The sequence below is a fragment of the Triturus cristatus genome, chromosome 12 (genome assembly GCF_964204655.1).
Source record: "Triturus cristatus chromosome 12, aTriCri1.1, whole genome shotgun sequence".
In the NCBI taxonomy this organism is placed as follows: domain Eukaryota; kingdom Metazoa; phylum Chordata; class Amphibia; order Caudata; family Salamandridae; genus Triturus; species Triturus cristatus.
This window is the reverse complement of record NC_140595.1, coordinates 63,183,577-63,199,772: the sequence shown is the minus strand read 5'-3', so window position 1 is coordinate 63,199,772 and position 16,196 is coordinate 63,183,577. Positions and strand designations below refer to the sequence as shown.

Below are 16,196 nucleotides of genomic sequence, written 5' to 3'. Positions count from 1 at the left end.
GGAAGCATCATGCAGTTTGTCATCTCCTTTATTTGCTGGAATGCACAATTACATTCCACAGTGAATGACTTCAAATTAAGCACACCTAGAATAAGAACGTGATATTACACCATGAATTTCAGAAAGAGGCTTGCAAAGGGGAATTTTTACACCAAACCCTAAACCAGCAAAAGACCACGCAGCTGTAAGTTATTTACCATTCACTAGCCGTATGGTACAATAGTATATAGTGGTGGCATCAGCAACGCTATCCCGGGTGGATTTCACATGGACGGGAACAATGATGTAACCAGTTGCAATTGTGGCGTTAGAATTCCCTCTGGAGCTTGATTCATGACCAGGATAAAAGTGGAGAGTTCATAAGATGGACACCCCTAACAGCTGTGGCCTTGTCACTGCTGCACTCCATAACAAGCAATGGCAAGGCCAATAGGCCTGGCTTTAAATGAATGTTGTATGGTCATGAGAAGCATAAGTAGATAACATGGGAATGGATGTGTGTTTGTTTCAAAGTAAATAACTGTAGAATAATACTGGTGTAGGTGAAAAGGTCAGGTGACTTAAGCCAGACCTAAAAATCCAGGTAGGTTAAGGACTATACTCCTCTCACCTATGCTGCTGCCAGAGAAAAACGCCATCAATCATTTAGTTAGCTATGACCCTTTAATAGAATTTAAATGCCATGTGAGTGACCCTGAAAGTTCAAGCTTGAGCAGCTAGATAAACAAAATGATCACAGCTGGGTGAAAGGCAAGCACATCTTTGTGGAAGCACACATCTGCCCAATCAAAACATGCAATACTGGCCCCCAACATGTGGGTGGAGCCAAAGCCCCTCTCCCGTGTATCTCGCATTATTGGATGGGGACAGCTGCTCAGTCAAACCATAAAAAAGTGCTCAGCATTATTTCACAAAAGCACTCAACTATTGTCCTCATATTCTAAAATGTTGGACTCCCCTGAGCTGTGTTAGGTCTGTACACCTTGAATTCAGTTCATCAAGTGTTGCAATGCCAACATACCAAGGAAAAGCAAGATCACCTGGTCTTCGGAGCATCCTAAAGCCAAAATCAATTGAATTTAAAGCATTTAATCACAAGATTGAAAAATATTCAGAGAACAAATGGGCGATTTCTATTATTTGCTTTATTACAAAACTTCACTGCACAGACGCTAAAGCCCTTGTCCAAGTACTAGAAATGTGGCACGGGGAAAGAAATGTCTCACCAGCTGGTGAATGCTGTCGATGGCACGATTGTACTTGTCGCAGAGTCTCTGCATGCTCTCGAAGCTGTGGCAGAAAACAAGATCACTTTTTAGAAACTATAAAAGATGCACAAAAATTAAGCACTTCTTTTCACACTTTGTACCAAAGCAAAACAAGGATTAACCACATGGTTGGGCTCCACTGTAACCAGCTCATATATGAGCATTTTTGGGACACTGCCAATGGTTTACGGGCAGCAACACTCACTGGGATAAATAAAGTAGGCAAAAAATGGAGGACTGCAATAGCCAGGTCGTTGTTCCCTGAGACAAACCACTGAAGACAGCCTATCTCAGCCTTGCAATAGTAGCATTCAGGATACAAGCCGTGGCAATGTGCCCTAATTCTTGGTACAGCCTTGCAGCGCAAAGCATTCATGGGGATAGTCACACGTCCCAAGGCACCGCACCGCTGTAACTTGCTTTTGAAAATATATTGCTGGAAATACACATTTCAGAGCGGCACGAAATAGTGTACATGGCATACTAAATGAACAGATGAGCGCCATCGTGCCCAACACACAGGACAATCCTAGAAAGATGCTGACTGAAGTCAAACCTGGTCAGTCATGCTCTCCTACCACTGTGATCGTATCAAAGCCCCAACACAGAGCCTGTTGAGTCAGCGACCGGTAGCTCGTGAATGTTCTGTTGTCTAGTAGAAGTAAAAGAGGAAAAATGGGTACATTTGACCTGCTGTTTTTAAGGCGATTCACCCCCAAACCGGACGGCAACAGATCTTTTTCAGCATTTTGCTAAAATACTGAGGATGCAGCTATGGTGCATCTTTATTTCTGCTGACAACAGCCAGGATTCTCAAACCGGTGGCATCTGAAACCACCTGAGAGCACATACTGCTTTCATGCTCTGAGCAGAAGGAGCAAAGGGCTGAGCTTGGAAACAAGCGTGTCCCTCCTTGTAAAGGAACTGTGCACATGGAGCAACTCGCTACACGTGCACACCCTTCCCCCCCTGAGAGGAGCCGAGAGCGACCCGCACAGAAGATTCCCCGCGATGTTGTCCCAGGCAGGGATTCTGTCCATGCTGCCTCACACAAGCCACTCGGCATTTTACAGAAGTCTTGGGAGATTAGCAATCCGATGGTTTGTGGTTGTCTGGCTGAGATTACACAACATATCCTTGGGAACTTTTGTCCACAAAAATAGAACCACCAAAACAGGCTTAGGGCTCTTCTGAAGATGTGTTTTTTTACTCAAAACCACAATTTACCAAAAAAAAAAAAAAAACCACCACTATGCACAAAAAAAGCGGGAGCTGACTGAGTCGTTACCCTGCTGTTACGGAAAAGGAGGAAACAGGATGCTGTGAACTACCGCTCAACTGCATAGAGGAAGGGAAAAGAAGGGAAGTAAACTAATCACCAGGGTCTAGGGATTGAGAAAGTATTCAAAGAGCATGGAGCTCTTTGCATAACATTGCACACGCTCAACAAAAACTCACTTCCCAAGTAGCGCAAGGCACAACATTTTCCGATGTGTGCTATTTTCACCTGTGACTTTTAGGTCTATATTTTGTGCACTGTCCCACGGGATGTTACAGCATATCACTTTGGACATAACAATTCACGCGCAGGACGAAACAGTTCCACACACTGCTCTCTTGTTAATAATGAAGCTGCAGACCTTGCAGTATTCACACACCCCAATGCCGGCTCATGCCCAGTACTGCAGATTCCACACACTGCTATGGAGTGAATAATGAAGCTGCAGACCGTGTAGTAATCCCACACCCCAATGCCAGCTCCGGTCCAGTACTGCAGATTCCACACACTGCTATGGAGTGAATACTGAAGCTGCAGACCTTCTAGTATTCACACACCCCAATGCCGGCTCAAGCCCAGTACTGCAGATTCCACACACTGCTCTCTTGAGAATAATGAAGCTGCAGACCTTGCAGTATTCACACACCCCAATGCCGGGTCCAGTCCAGTACTGGATTCCACACACTGCTATGAAGTGAATAATGAAGCTGCAGACCTTGCAATAATCCCACACCCCAATGCCGGCTCAAGCCCAGTACTGCAGATTCCACACACTGCTCTCTTGTGAATAATGAAGATGCAGACCTTCTAGTATTCACACACCCCAATGCCGGCTCCAGTCCAGTACTTCAGATTCCACACACTGCTATGGTGTGAATAATGAAGCTGCAGACCGTGCAGTAATCCCACACCCCAATGCCGGCTCAAGCCCAGTACTGCAGATTCCACAATTTACTATGGTGTGAATAATGAAGCTGCAAACCTTGCAGTATTCACACACCCCAATGCCGGCTCATGCCCAGTACTGCAGATTCCACACTGCTTTCTTGTGAATAATGAAGCTGCAGAACTTGCAGTAATCCCACACCCCAATGCCGGCTCAAGCCCAGTACTGCAGATTCCACACAATACTATGGAGTTAATAATGAAGCTACAGACCTTGCAGTATTCACACACCCCAATGCCAGCTCAAGCCCAGTACTGCAGATTCCACACACTGCTATGGAGTGAATAATGAAGCTGCAGACCGTGTAGTAATCCCACACCCCAATGCCAGCTCCGGTCCAGTACTGCAGATTCCACACACTGCTATGGAGTGAATACTGAAGCTGCAGACCTTACAGTATTCACAAACCCCAATGCCGGCTCCAGTCCAGTACTTCAGATTCCACACACTACTCTCTTGTATATAATGAAGCTGCAGACCTTGCAGTATTCACACACCCCAATGCCAGCTCAAGCCCAGTATTACAGATTCCACACACTGCTATGGTGTGAATAATGAAGCTGCAGACCTTGCAGTATTCACACACCCCAATGCCGGCTCAAGCCCAGTACTGCAGATCCCACACACTGCTATGGTGTGAATAATGAAGCTGCAGACCTTGCAGTATTCACACACCCCAATGTCGGGTCCAGTCCAGTACTGCAGATCTCACACACTGCTATGGTGTGAATAATGAAGCTGCAGACCTTGCAGTAATCCCACACCCCAATGCCGGCTCAAGACCAGTACTGCAGATTCCACACACTGCTATGGTGTGGAGAATGAAGATGCAGACCTTGCAGTATTCACACACCCCAATGCCGGCTTAAGACCAGTACTGCAGCTTCCACGCATTGCTATGGTGTGAACAATGAAGCTGCAGACCTTGCAGTATTCACACACCCCAATGCCGGCTCCGGTCCAGTACTGCAGATTCCACACACTGCTATGGTGTGAATAATGAAGCTGCAGACCTTGCAGTATTCACACACCTCAATGCCGGCTCAAGCCCAGTATTGCAGATTCCACACTGCTCTTGTGAATAATGAAGCTGCAGACCTTGCAGTATTCACACACCCCAATGCCGGCTCAAGCCCAGTACTGCAGATTCCACACACTGCTATGGAGTGAATAATGAAGCTGCAGACCTTTCAGTAATCCCACACCCCAATGCCGGCTCAAGCCCAGTACTGCAGATTCCACACTGCTCTTGTGAATAATGAAGCTGCAGACCTTGCAGTATTCACACACCCCAATGCCGGCTCAAGCCCAGTACTGCAGATTCCACACAATGCTATGGTGTGAACAATGAAGCTGCAGACCTTGCAGTATTCACACACCCCAATGCCGGCTCAAGCCCAGTACTGCAGATTCCACACAATGCTATGGTGTGAACAATAAAGCTGCAGACCTTGCAGTAATCCCACACCCCAATGCCAGCTCAAGCCCAGTACTGCAGATTCCACACACTGCTATGGTGTGAAGAATGAAGCTGCAGACCTTGCAGTAATCCCAAACCCCAATGCTGGCTCCAGTCCAGTACTTCAAATTCCACACACTACTCTCTTGTATATAATGAAGCTGCAGAGCTTGTATTCACACACCCCTATGCCGGCTGAAGCTCAGTACTGCACATTCCACACACTGCTATGGTGTGAATAATGAAGCAGCAGACCTTGTAGTATTCACACACCTCAATGCCGGCTCAAGCCCAGTACTGCAGATTCCACACACTGCTATGGTGTGAATAATGAAACTGCAGACCTTGCAGTATTCACACACCCCAATGCTGGCTCAAGCCCAGTACTGCAGATTCCACACCCAGCTATGAAGTGAATAATGAAGCTGTAGACCTTGCAGTATTCACACACCCCAATGCCGGGTCCAGTCCAGTACTGCAGATTCCGCCAATGCCGGCTCAAGACCAGTACTGCAGATTCCACACACTGCTATGGTGTGAACAATGAAGCTGCAGAACTTGCAGTAATCCTACACCCCAATGCCGGCTCAAACCCAGTCAGCTCCCACGCATTGCTATGGTGTGAATAATGAAGCTGCAGACCTTGCAGTATTCACACAACCCAATGCCAGCTCAATCCCAGTACTGCAGATTCCACACACTGCTATGGTGTGAATAATGAAGCTGCAGACCTTGCAGTATTCGCACACCCCAATGCCGGCTCAAGCCCAGTACTGCAGATTCCACACTGCTCTCTTGTGAATAATGAAGCTGCAGACCTTGCAGTATTCACACACCCCAATGTCGGCTTCAGCCCAGTACTGCAAATTCCACACACTGCTATGGAGTGAATAATAAAGCTGCAGACCTTGCAATAATCCCACACCCCAATGCCGACTGAAGCCCAGTACTGCAGATTCCACACACTGCTATGGTGTGAAGAATGAAGCTGCAGACCTTGCAATATTCACACACCCATATGCCGGCTCAAGCCCAGTACTGCAGATTCCACACACTGCTATGGTGTGAATAATGAAACTGCAGACCTTGCAGTAATCCCAAACCCCAATGCCGGCTCCAGTCCAGTACTTCAGATTCCACACACTACTCTCTTGTATATAATGAAGCAGCAGACATTGTAGTATTCACACACCCCAATGCCAGCTCAAGCCCAGTACTGCAGATTCCACACACTGCTATGGTTCGAATAATGAGGCTGCAGACCTTGCAGTATTCACACACCCCAATGCTGGCTCAAGCCCAGTACTGCAGATTCCACACCCAGCTATGAAGTGAATAATGAAGCTGTAGACCTTGCAGTATTCACACACCCCAATGCCGGCTCAAGCCCAGTACTGCAGATTCCACCAATGCCGGCTCAAGCCCAGTACTGCAGATCCCACACACTGCTATGGTGTGAATAATGAAGCTGCAGACCTTGCAATATTCACACACCCCAATGCCGGGTCCAGTCCAGTACTGCAGATTCCGCCAATGCCGGCTCAAGCCCAGTACTGCAGATCCCACACACTGCTATGGAGTGAATAATGAAGCTGCAGACCTTGCAGTAATCCCACACCCCAATGCCGGCTCAAGCCCAGTACTGCAGATTCCACACACTGCTATGGTGTGAAGAATGAAGCTGCAGACCTTGCAGTATTCACACACCCCAATGCCGGCTTAAGACCAGTACTGCAGATTCCACACACTGCTATGGTGTGAAAAATGAAGCTGCAGACCTTGCAGTAATCCCACACCCCAATGCCAGCTCCTGTCCAGTACTGCAGATTCCACACACTGCTATGGAGTGAATAATGAAACTGCAGACCTTGCAGTAATCCCAAACCCCAATGCCGGCTCCAGTCCAGTACTTCAGATTCCACACACTACTCTCTTGTATATAATGAAGCAGCAGACATTGTAGTATTCACACAACCCAATGCCAGCTCAAGCCCAGTACTGCAGATTCCACACACTGCTATGGTTCGAATAATGAAGCTGCAGACCTTGCAGTATTCACACACGCCAATGCTGGCTCAAGCCCAGTACTGCAGATTCCACACCCAGCTATGAAGTGAATAATGAAGCTGTAGACCTTGCAGTATTCACACACCCCAATGCCGGCTCAAGCCCAGTACTGCAGATTCCGCCAATGCCGGCTCAAGCCCAGTACTGCAGATCCCACACACTGCTATGGTGTGAAGAATGAAGCTGCAGACCTTGCAGTATTCACACACCCCAATGCCGGCTTAAGACCAGTACTGCAGATTCCACACACTGCTATGGTGTGAACAATGAAGCTGCAGACCTTGCAGTAATCCCACACCCCAATGCCGGCTCAAGCCCAGTACTGCAGATTCCACACACTGCTATGGTGTGAAGAATGAAGCTGCAGACCTTGCAGTATTCACACACCCCAATGCCGGCTTAAGACCAGTACTGCAGATTCCACACACTGCTATGGTGTGAACAATGAAGCTGCAGACCTTGCAGTAATCCCACACTCCAATGCCGGCTCAAACCCAGTCAGCTTCCACGCATTGCTATGGTGTGAATAATGAAGGTGCAGACCTTGCAGTATTCACACACCCCAATGCCGGCTTAAGACCAGTACTGCAGATTCCACACACTGCTATGGTGTGAACAATGAAGCTGCAGACCTTGCAGTAATCCCACACCCCAATGCCGGCTGAAGACCAGTACTGCAGATTCCACACACTGCTATGGTGTGGAGAATGAAGCTGCAGACCTTGCAGTATTCACACACCCCGATGTCGGCTCAAGCCCAGTACTGCAGATTCCACACACTGCTATGGTGTGAAGAATGAAGCTGCAGACCTTGCAGTATTCACACACCCCAATGCCGGCTTCAGACAAGTACTGCAGATTCCACACACTGCTATGGAGTGAATAATGAAGCTGCAGACCTTGCAATAATCCCACACCCCAATGGAGACTCAAGCCCAGTACTGCAGATTCCACACAATGCTATGGTGTGAACAATGAAGCTGCAGACCTTGCAGTAATCCCAAACCCCAATGCCGGCTCAAGCCCAGTACTGCAGATTCCACACACTGCTATGGTGTGGAGAATGAAGCTGCAGACCTTGCAGTATTCACACACCCCAATGCCGGCTCAAGCCCAGTACTGCAGATTCCACGCACTGCTATGGTGTGAACAATGAAATCCTTCCCGGGCCAACCGCTCTGCAGGGAGAGGTACGCAATCATGTCGTTCCTCAGGCAGCCTCTGCCAGCTTTTCCGCTTATGACCAAAATACCTTTGTGAGAGCTAAAGACAGCGCAAAGGAAACTCCAGCTCACGTTGCAACACATCTAAAAATAACCAATTACAGAAGAAGCCTTTCCAGGCGCTGCGACCCACGCGCGCAGGGAGAAGGGAGCAAGCATCGCAGGCACGATCAGCAGCCACTCTTACCATTTTGTGTCATAGTCGATTAGCACGTAGTTTTCCATCGCCAGTTTGAGATCTGGAATTTCTTCGCACACCCATCTGTGGAGCACAAAGAACAATTAGCTTTGGTTGTCCTATTCTACACACCAATACAAGCACTGATCAATCTTACAGCTGAAGCAGCTCTATCAGGCCAACTCTATCAAGACCCATCTAATTTTCCAATCATAAATGTATATGCAGTGTCCCTCTTTAAGCTCTGAAAGGTAGTGTCCTGCACTTTATGGATGGATGTTATGACATGTGAGATTTCTGGTTGCGATGATCACACAGAGCGCTGGTAGGATCAGTAGCTACAGTGACAACCTCATCGACAGACTACACAATATCGCATACAGCAAACCCTCTCAAGTGGATCGCTTCTTTTCTTATATGACGCACACAGACTGCCTCCCTTCACCTCTGCACCACAGGGCATCATATGCGGGGTGCCCCAAGGATTATTCCTCAGCCCCACCCTGTTCAACGTCTACATGACCTAGTCAGATCCCACAGACTTGACAATCTCCTACACAGATGACACCCAACTAATCCTCTCACCTAACGCCATGACCAACGTAGAGATGAGACAACTGCCTCAAACCAAATTCCTACAAAACAGAAGTACTGATCTTTGGGGGAAGGACTCCTCCGCATGAGACCACAGCTTGTGGCCAGCAGAACTCAGACCAACACCCACACCAACAGACCACGCACGCAACCATGGCATCTTCCGCAACGGCCAACTGACCATCAAACGACAAGTCACCGTAGTAGCTTCCTCCTGCTTCCACTCCCTTCGCATGCACCCCGGAATCTTAAGATGGATCCCAAACAACACCAAAAAGACCATCACGCAGGTCCTGGTCACCAGCCGCCTCGAGTACGGCAAAGCTCTTTATGCCGGAATTTCCTCCGAGCTCCTCAGATGACTTCAGACCAAACAGAACACTGCAGTCTGATTCATCCAGAACCTTCCCAGATGGACCCACATCACTCCCCACCTCATAATCCTCTACTGACTCCCTATCCAGAAGAGATGCCAGTTCAAGATCTTTTTGCACGCAGACAAAGCTCTACACAATCAAGGACTGTCTTACATCAATCACTGACTCAACTTCCATCTACCCGGGAAGACACCTGCGCTCCTCCTCTCTCGTCCTCGCACACCCACCCCACATCAGTCGCAGCCGTGCAGGGGCCACGCCTTCTCCAACATCACTGCCAAGACCTAGAATGACCTGCCCTTCCACCTCCGAACAGCACCCCGCCATGAGGACTTCAGAAAGAAACTCAAGACCTGGCTTTTCAACAGCGACATGGCACCCGCAGCGCTCCTATACGCCTGGGGCGACAGTGCAGTGCTATACAAATGCTGATTGATTGACAACCCCAGTGGGCACAAAAAACCTGAATATAACCTTTTGGGATTTGGAACCTACTAGAGAAAGCAACAAAAAAAAAAAGGCACTACAGATACTCAAGAAAATATCTTCTATAAAAGCTACCAAATAATAACTATCATAATGAATAAGCACGAGCTGCCAAGCATAAGTGAGTCGAGCGTCTATGCTGCAGCGGTGCTCAGTGAAATCAGTGATCTTCGACATCAATCATCTTGTAGTCACTGAGCAGAAAAAGAAGTACTAACAGGAGGTCAGCGCCTCCCATCTTGAGGGAACAATTTGTTCACTTATTTGATTCATAAAGCACTTCAGAACCAAGGCCAGCAGTGCACTTCAGAAAGAACAAGTGGCAACATGCGTTGGGGACCAGTAATTGTAGGGGACCGAGGGAAAGAGCGGTCATCCACTGGGTGAAAGAGCTGAATAAACAGGTGCATGCATGAGTGGATGGAACACCTGTATGAAGATAGCACAACACTGGAAACAGGGTGCGATTCGGTCTTGCCGCTAAAAATCTGACGAACGGAAGCTAGAAAACCGGTGTGGTCTAATTATTATTTTTTTTTTTAACTCAGTAGTTGGGCAGTGAGATCAAAACTAAATCCAGTATCTAACCCGAACGATTCATGTTGGTGGTACATCAAACGATGCTCACGTAGGTGATAAAACACACAAGCCAACACCACCTCTCCTGCCTCAAACACAGAGCATCACTAAGTGCATGACTGAGTCTCAGCTCACACCCAATTTACATCCACCAAAGGGAAGGAGATCATTTTATGCACCACAATCCAAACACTCTTCCTGTTTTGCACAGGCAGAGGACCTTAAAACTGCACATATAAAGCGGTAGACAGACTGCGGGAGAAGATATGCCCAAGAAGAGACAAATTAATTTCAGGTTTGCCATGAGACAGTCATTTAACACCGCTGTTTGTGCAGGAATCATCCCATCAACAACAGCAAGCTTGTACACAACAGTGCACCCCCCGACATAAGCACATGAGCAGCAGAGGGCAAAGGAAATGGGCCACCAGTACGTGCTCGCAATCAGCCGGTGTGACTTTACAAGAAGATTATTTTAACACTCTGCACTCAGAATAAATCAAACTACTGTATTCTCCAATTCTGTTCTCTAAAAGTGCATTAGCCCACCACTTGTCAAGAGGACAGAGCTATGATCAGAAATTAAACCAAATTATTACTATTACAAAGAGCATTTGGAGAGTGTTACCTCTGAGTCACCGCCCAAAAACGTTCAGAATCGTCCAGTAGGTCGTTATTTGTTACGCACGATTGGACGACTGTTGGTACAGTTTTGGGTCTGCAAGTAATAGGATTTAGTCGCTTGCATGAGGCTGTTAGATGTGCCCCAATCATGTCACTGAAGGCACACCAAATCGCATTAGCGCATGAAAGAGTGAGAGACAAGGTCCTAGTTCACATCTACAAACCTAATCTATGCGAGTGGTGATTAATTCTGTCAAGGGTCTTCCAGAGCTTGCATGTCTGTAAGGAAAACCAGCAGCTATCAATGCGCATTCTTCTGAATAGGTGGATGATGAACAGAGGGACAGTCTGGACCTGTGATTTCTCCTTTCAGCCTTGAGGGTTCTTTCGATTGGGGAAGGGATGAACAGCGAGTCCATTCTCGATCTGCGGTTCCTGTATCGTGCCTTGGTTTGGACTGCAATGCACAGAGCTTGGAAAGCATTGAAACTAGCCATCTGCATGCGTATGAGACGGTAATCACCGGAGTAGAGAAAGCAGGGCAAGATTGGAGTCAGCCTGTAACTTCCGAATAATACAGCGATAGGTCAGAATGCCTACTAGACAAATACAGTAGACCTGAAACACTGAGGACCAAAAATTAGGGACGAAAATATCTAGAAGGTACGTGGATACAATAAGTAAGTATAAAATTACTGATCCCAGCTCTACAGCTGCATACCTTAAATATATATGTACCTTCAAGTTACGTATATGTGAAGTCTAGTAAACCTATATTTACGTATATATGCTTCGATTCCTATGGTTCGATACTTCGGCCTCAATATTTTGGCCTATGGCACTTTGCACTCAATATTCTGGCGATGAACAGATTTGAACAAAGATGCCACACCAGACATTTTGTTTTTCCATTTTCGTGGTCCTACTTTGAAAAGAGGCAATTTTATTATCACTGAAGGAAGGTGAAGTTTAGGTGTAGATTAAACAATGCCACATTTTAAATGATAAATTAAAATTCTTACACTTCACAATGAACTGAGCGGCATCTCCGTCTGATGTTATTGCAGGTGCAGTACTCCTGCAAATGCAGTCTTTTGGGAAGCATGAATTCAGAAGGCACTTATGGTCTTCGCTGCATGCTTTAATCAAACTCTTCTTGGAAATCTGTTATTTCCAGGTGGACGGCTTCATGGTGTATAAACCATCTGGAGAATCCCTTCTGCACCAGATCAACCACTCTATTACCCCGCTCTTTGACGAAAGACTTAAACATGGCTGTACTGCCACAAGGAAAACTAAATCAGATCTGAGCAGACTCTTCCAGTCCCTGGCTAACACTACGGCTTTCAATTGCTTTTCCATGTCGGCGTAAATTTACCTTGGGAGTGGTTGACTTTGGAGTTGCAATGAAGTGCAATCCATAGGAGGAGATGGGATGAAAGCATTATAAGTGTGCGAACGCGTGTGCAATACACGAAATCAATACCAGGAATCGAACAATATATACGTAAAAAAATAAAATAAAGCGTACACTTCTGAGGTGAAGACAAGACAAGGTGTGTATAATTTGGTAGTACTGCTCAGGGAAACAGAAACCACCCCATTTTGGTTTTATCCTAGTGAACTATTGTAATAGAGAATAACTTCAGAATACCACAAATTTTGCCCTGTTCTAAAGCTACAAAACTCAGTCTACTGCGATTTTTCTCTGGCAAATTTTCACCAGATTTTACCTGGTACAAAAAGTGCAAATTAAAAAAGTGTCAGTTCTCCATGACATACAAGCACAATTTGTAATCTCAATTCGGGCGCAACAGTATTAACAGTCCCATTTTGATCAGGAAGCCAAGAAGGGTTCGTAGTATTAAACTCAGTTCGAACATAGGCCAACTGAACTTATCTGGCCGATGTGATCAGGTCTCACTTTTTATAAACTCAGACAGAGAAATATATCGAGTCCTATGAACCCAACACGCAGCCTTCCACAAATCTATTTAACAAGGAACTTTACTAACAGATCGAGGCACGAGCAAAGCTGTGGCACTGATAGGTTTTGAAAAAAAACCCACTTCAACTATTTTAAGCCACAGTCACTTTGAAGAGCCCTTTGTCTGCCAAGGAGAGACATCTCTCAAACAAATTGGATTAAAGGACCTATTCTACTCTCCTCTGAAGCCAACAGGTGTGTATTAAGAATCCCTCGAGTACCAAAAAGCTTGACAGGCTGCTAACACTCAATAACGAAGATATTGTTTGTTGTGCAACACTTTGAAGTCTAACACAGCAGTTTGATTTCTGTCATAACAGCAACTACAGATTTTTTTTAACACACAAATGGCAAAAAGTGGACACTGTTTCTGTCTGGCAGCACAGCACAGAGAAATATGCACTCACCGAATAGTATCAATGATTTCGTTAGCAGCATCATGATGTTTATCCTAGAAATTGAGAGAGAAAGAACGCAGTTAAATTCCAGAGCACTTGAACATACCATTTATGAACTCCATTCTGTGCATGTCACAGATAGGCATGGGCATGAGAAAAGCACTGCTGACACACAAACTTGTAAAGCAAATACATAAACTACCTACTTTTAATCAGACCTAGTAACAAGGTAATATGCCAATTAAAAGGTATTTTCAGTGCTTACATTTCAAAAAAGGAACCATTTTTTTTTATTCTAGATAGTGAAATTGCCCATGACTAACAATGTTGACTAAACTTATCTACTTCATCCACTCCCTGGAGGCTCATATGATGGAGGATAAAATAACTTGGCATCAAGCACAAAACCGAGGGCGGATACCAAATTCTTCCTATTTGGAAAAAAGCAAAGATCTATCTCTGCTAGACAGAAGACCAGCTTCAACAGTGACAACTAATTCCATAGCAAACTTTGCTGATATTAGAAAATGTGAAGCGTGCAACATTAAAATGAGGTGAAGTCTGCTAATTAAAAATAGTTTTATGCCTATATGAAACTAGCAAACGGGAAGCACAATTTGAAAAGTGCGGCCGGTTCTACATAAATGAAGCAGAGTTGGTGTTTGCAAGCAGTTCACTGCAAGGAAGAATAAGATTTAACTACAAAATTGCCAGCCTCTGAGCACTATAAAGCTAGTAATAATGTGTGCACAGGAAATATTCGAATGATGCTACCACATGGAGAACAGATGAAAACTTGTAGATTCACATGGAGTGGCGAGTTTAGCATTGCTGCCAAAGATGAGCACAACTGCTTGGACAGACACCGCAGGATTGGTGAGAAACAGAACCATAACACAATCACCAATCGCATTACACAAAGCGCCAGAAGGTTGCACTCCCTAAACACACATCTTCAAGTAGGCCAGCTCATAGGCAAAGCATTTCAGTTTCAACCAGGCTCCTTGTCCTGAATGGCCAATACCTGTGCAACAGACGGGCAGTTGCACAAAAACAATTCACTGCAGATCTTTCTCGTCCAGTCCAAGGCAAAAAGTAGCTAATGCCTTGGAAAGCTAAGCCTGTAAGATGCTGGACTATGTTTGACACATTACACAATGTACTGCAGGCACCATGAAGAGCCAAGTAGGGGCCCGACAATACAGAGGTGACCCCCTGCACTTTCAAGGATAGCAAAGGCATCCCAGCTTACAGGAAAGTGAATATCCAATACACCAAGAAAGCACAGTAGGCTCAATCCACTAGAATGTGGATGTAACTTGTTGCAAAGTAGCTTTCTCCCATGTAGGCAGATGGGAAACAACTACTCTGTGTGTAGGGCTTGATGCCACAGACTTGGTGTGAGAAAGTGCCGTCTTTCTTGCATGGTATGCCCCCCCTTTTTGCTAAATTGTTGAATGTACTTTGACTGAGTGTGCCCTGGACTCCTGCCAATCAGGTGCCCAGGGCCTATGTTCCTTCCCTAAAATCTAAAACCCAAATTGGCAAACCCTGGCCACATGTCAGCCCCTGGTAAATGGTACCCTAGGTACCCAGGGCCCTGTGACCAGGGAAGGCCTCTAAGGGCTGCCACACGTATTGTGCCACCCTTAGAGGCCCTGTACCCTAACACAAACACACTGCCCTTGCAGGCTGAGTGTCTGGGTACAAGACAAAACAAAGAGTCGACATGGCACACATTCCTGTGTGCAATCCCCACAACCTACACTGCCCTGGCATACATCAGCCACCCCTCTAGCTGGGTGCCCTATGCCAGTGGTGTGGGCATAGGAGCATGAGCCCTGTGCCCCTACAGTACCCAGGTCCATTCCTGGGCACTAAGTGCAGTGCTGCCATTTAAGAGTATATGGTGCTGGGATCTCGTCAAACACAAACTCCACAGCACCATAATAGCAACCCTGAAAGCGGAGGAGTTTGGTATCAAACTTCTCAGCACACTAAACCCGCACTGATGCCAGTGCAGGATTTAATGTACAATGCACGACAGAGGGCATCTTAGAGATGCCCCCTGAAACCTAACCTACAATCCATGTCTTGTCTGAGAGGCTGCCTAGGCTGCCACACAGCAGACATGTTGCTGGACCCCTGAGAAGAGAGCCCCCCCGCTCTCCTAGGCCTGCAACAATGCACATCCTGGACGAGGTGCTAGGTCTCCTCCACCAGGATGGGCAGGGCGAAGCTTCAAAGGCATGCTGCCTATTGTGAGATTCTCCAGGTCACTTGCTGTACTCAGCAACTGGCCCCCACCGGTTCTGACCCCCACTCTGGTGGGAAGACTGTCCGGAAACTCCAAGTAAGGACAGGGGATGTGCCAGCCCTGCCAACTCCACCCCTCAGGTGGGGGAGGCGAGGTGAAGCACATCTCCGGGCCCTCGCCATCTTGAAGATGGGGATCCCTACCCAATCAGGACTAGGCCACTGCCCCCCTCCCACAGGAGAGTGGCAGGATAGGGGGTGTACCCACCCCAGGATAGGGATCCAGTGGTCCCTGCCCTTTACCTACTTGTAACGCCCCATAATGTAGTATTTAGGGGCACCCTGAACCTTCCTTCCTCAGATTCCAGATTCTAAACCAGCAAAGAAGATCAAGAAGAAAGAAGACCTGCCGTGCAGCTGCTAAGAAGAGGAAGACACCAGCCGCTTTGTCCCCAGCCCTATCGGCCTGTCGACC

At 46.7% G+C, this 16,196-nt stretch overlaps 1 protein-coding gene across 3 annotated transcripts in view; it reads right to left on the bottom strand.

Annotated features, from left to right (window-relative positions):
* The window catches only part of DOT1L (DOT1 like histone lysine methyltransferase), a 252,978-nt gene that overhangs the window by 191,172 nt on the left and 45,610 nt on the right, over positions 1–16,196 (bottom strand). For all 3 annotated transcript variants that reach the window (XM_085638968.1, XM_085638970.1, XM_085638969.1), the window contains exons 2-4: positions 13,475–13,518; positions 8,430–8,504; positions 1,227–1,290 (exon numbers count right to left, since the gene is read on the bottom strand). In XM_085638968.1, coding sequence (XP_085495094.1) covers positions 1,227–1,290; positions 8,430–8,504; positions 13,475–13,518 — 183 coding nt within the window. The remainder of the gene's footprint in view (positions 1–1,226; positions 1,291–8,429; positions 8,505–13,474; positions 13,519–16,196) is intronic.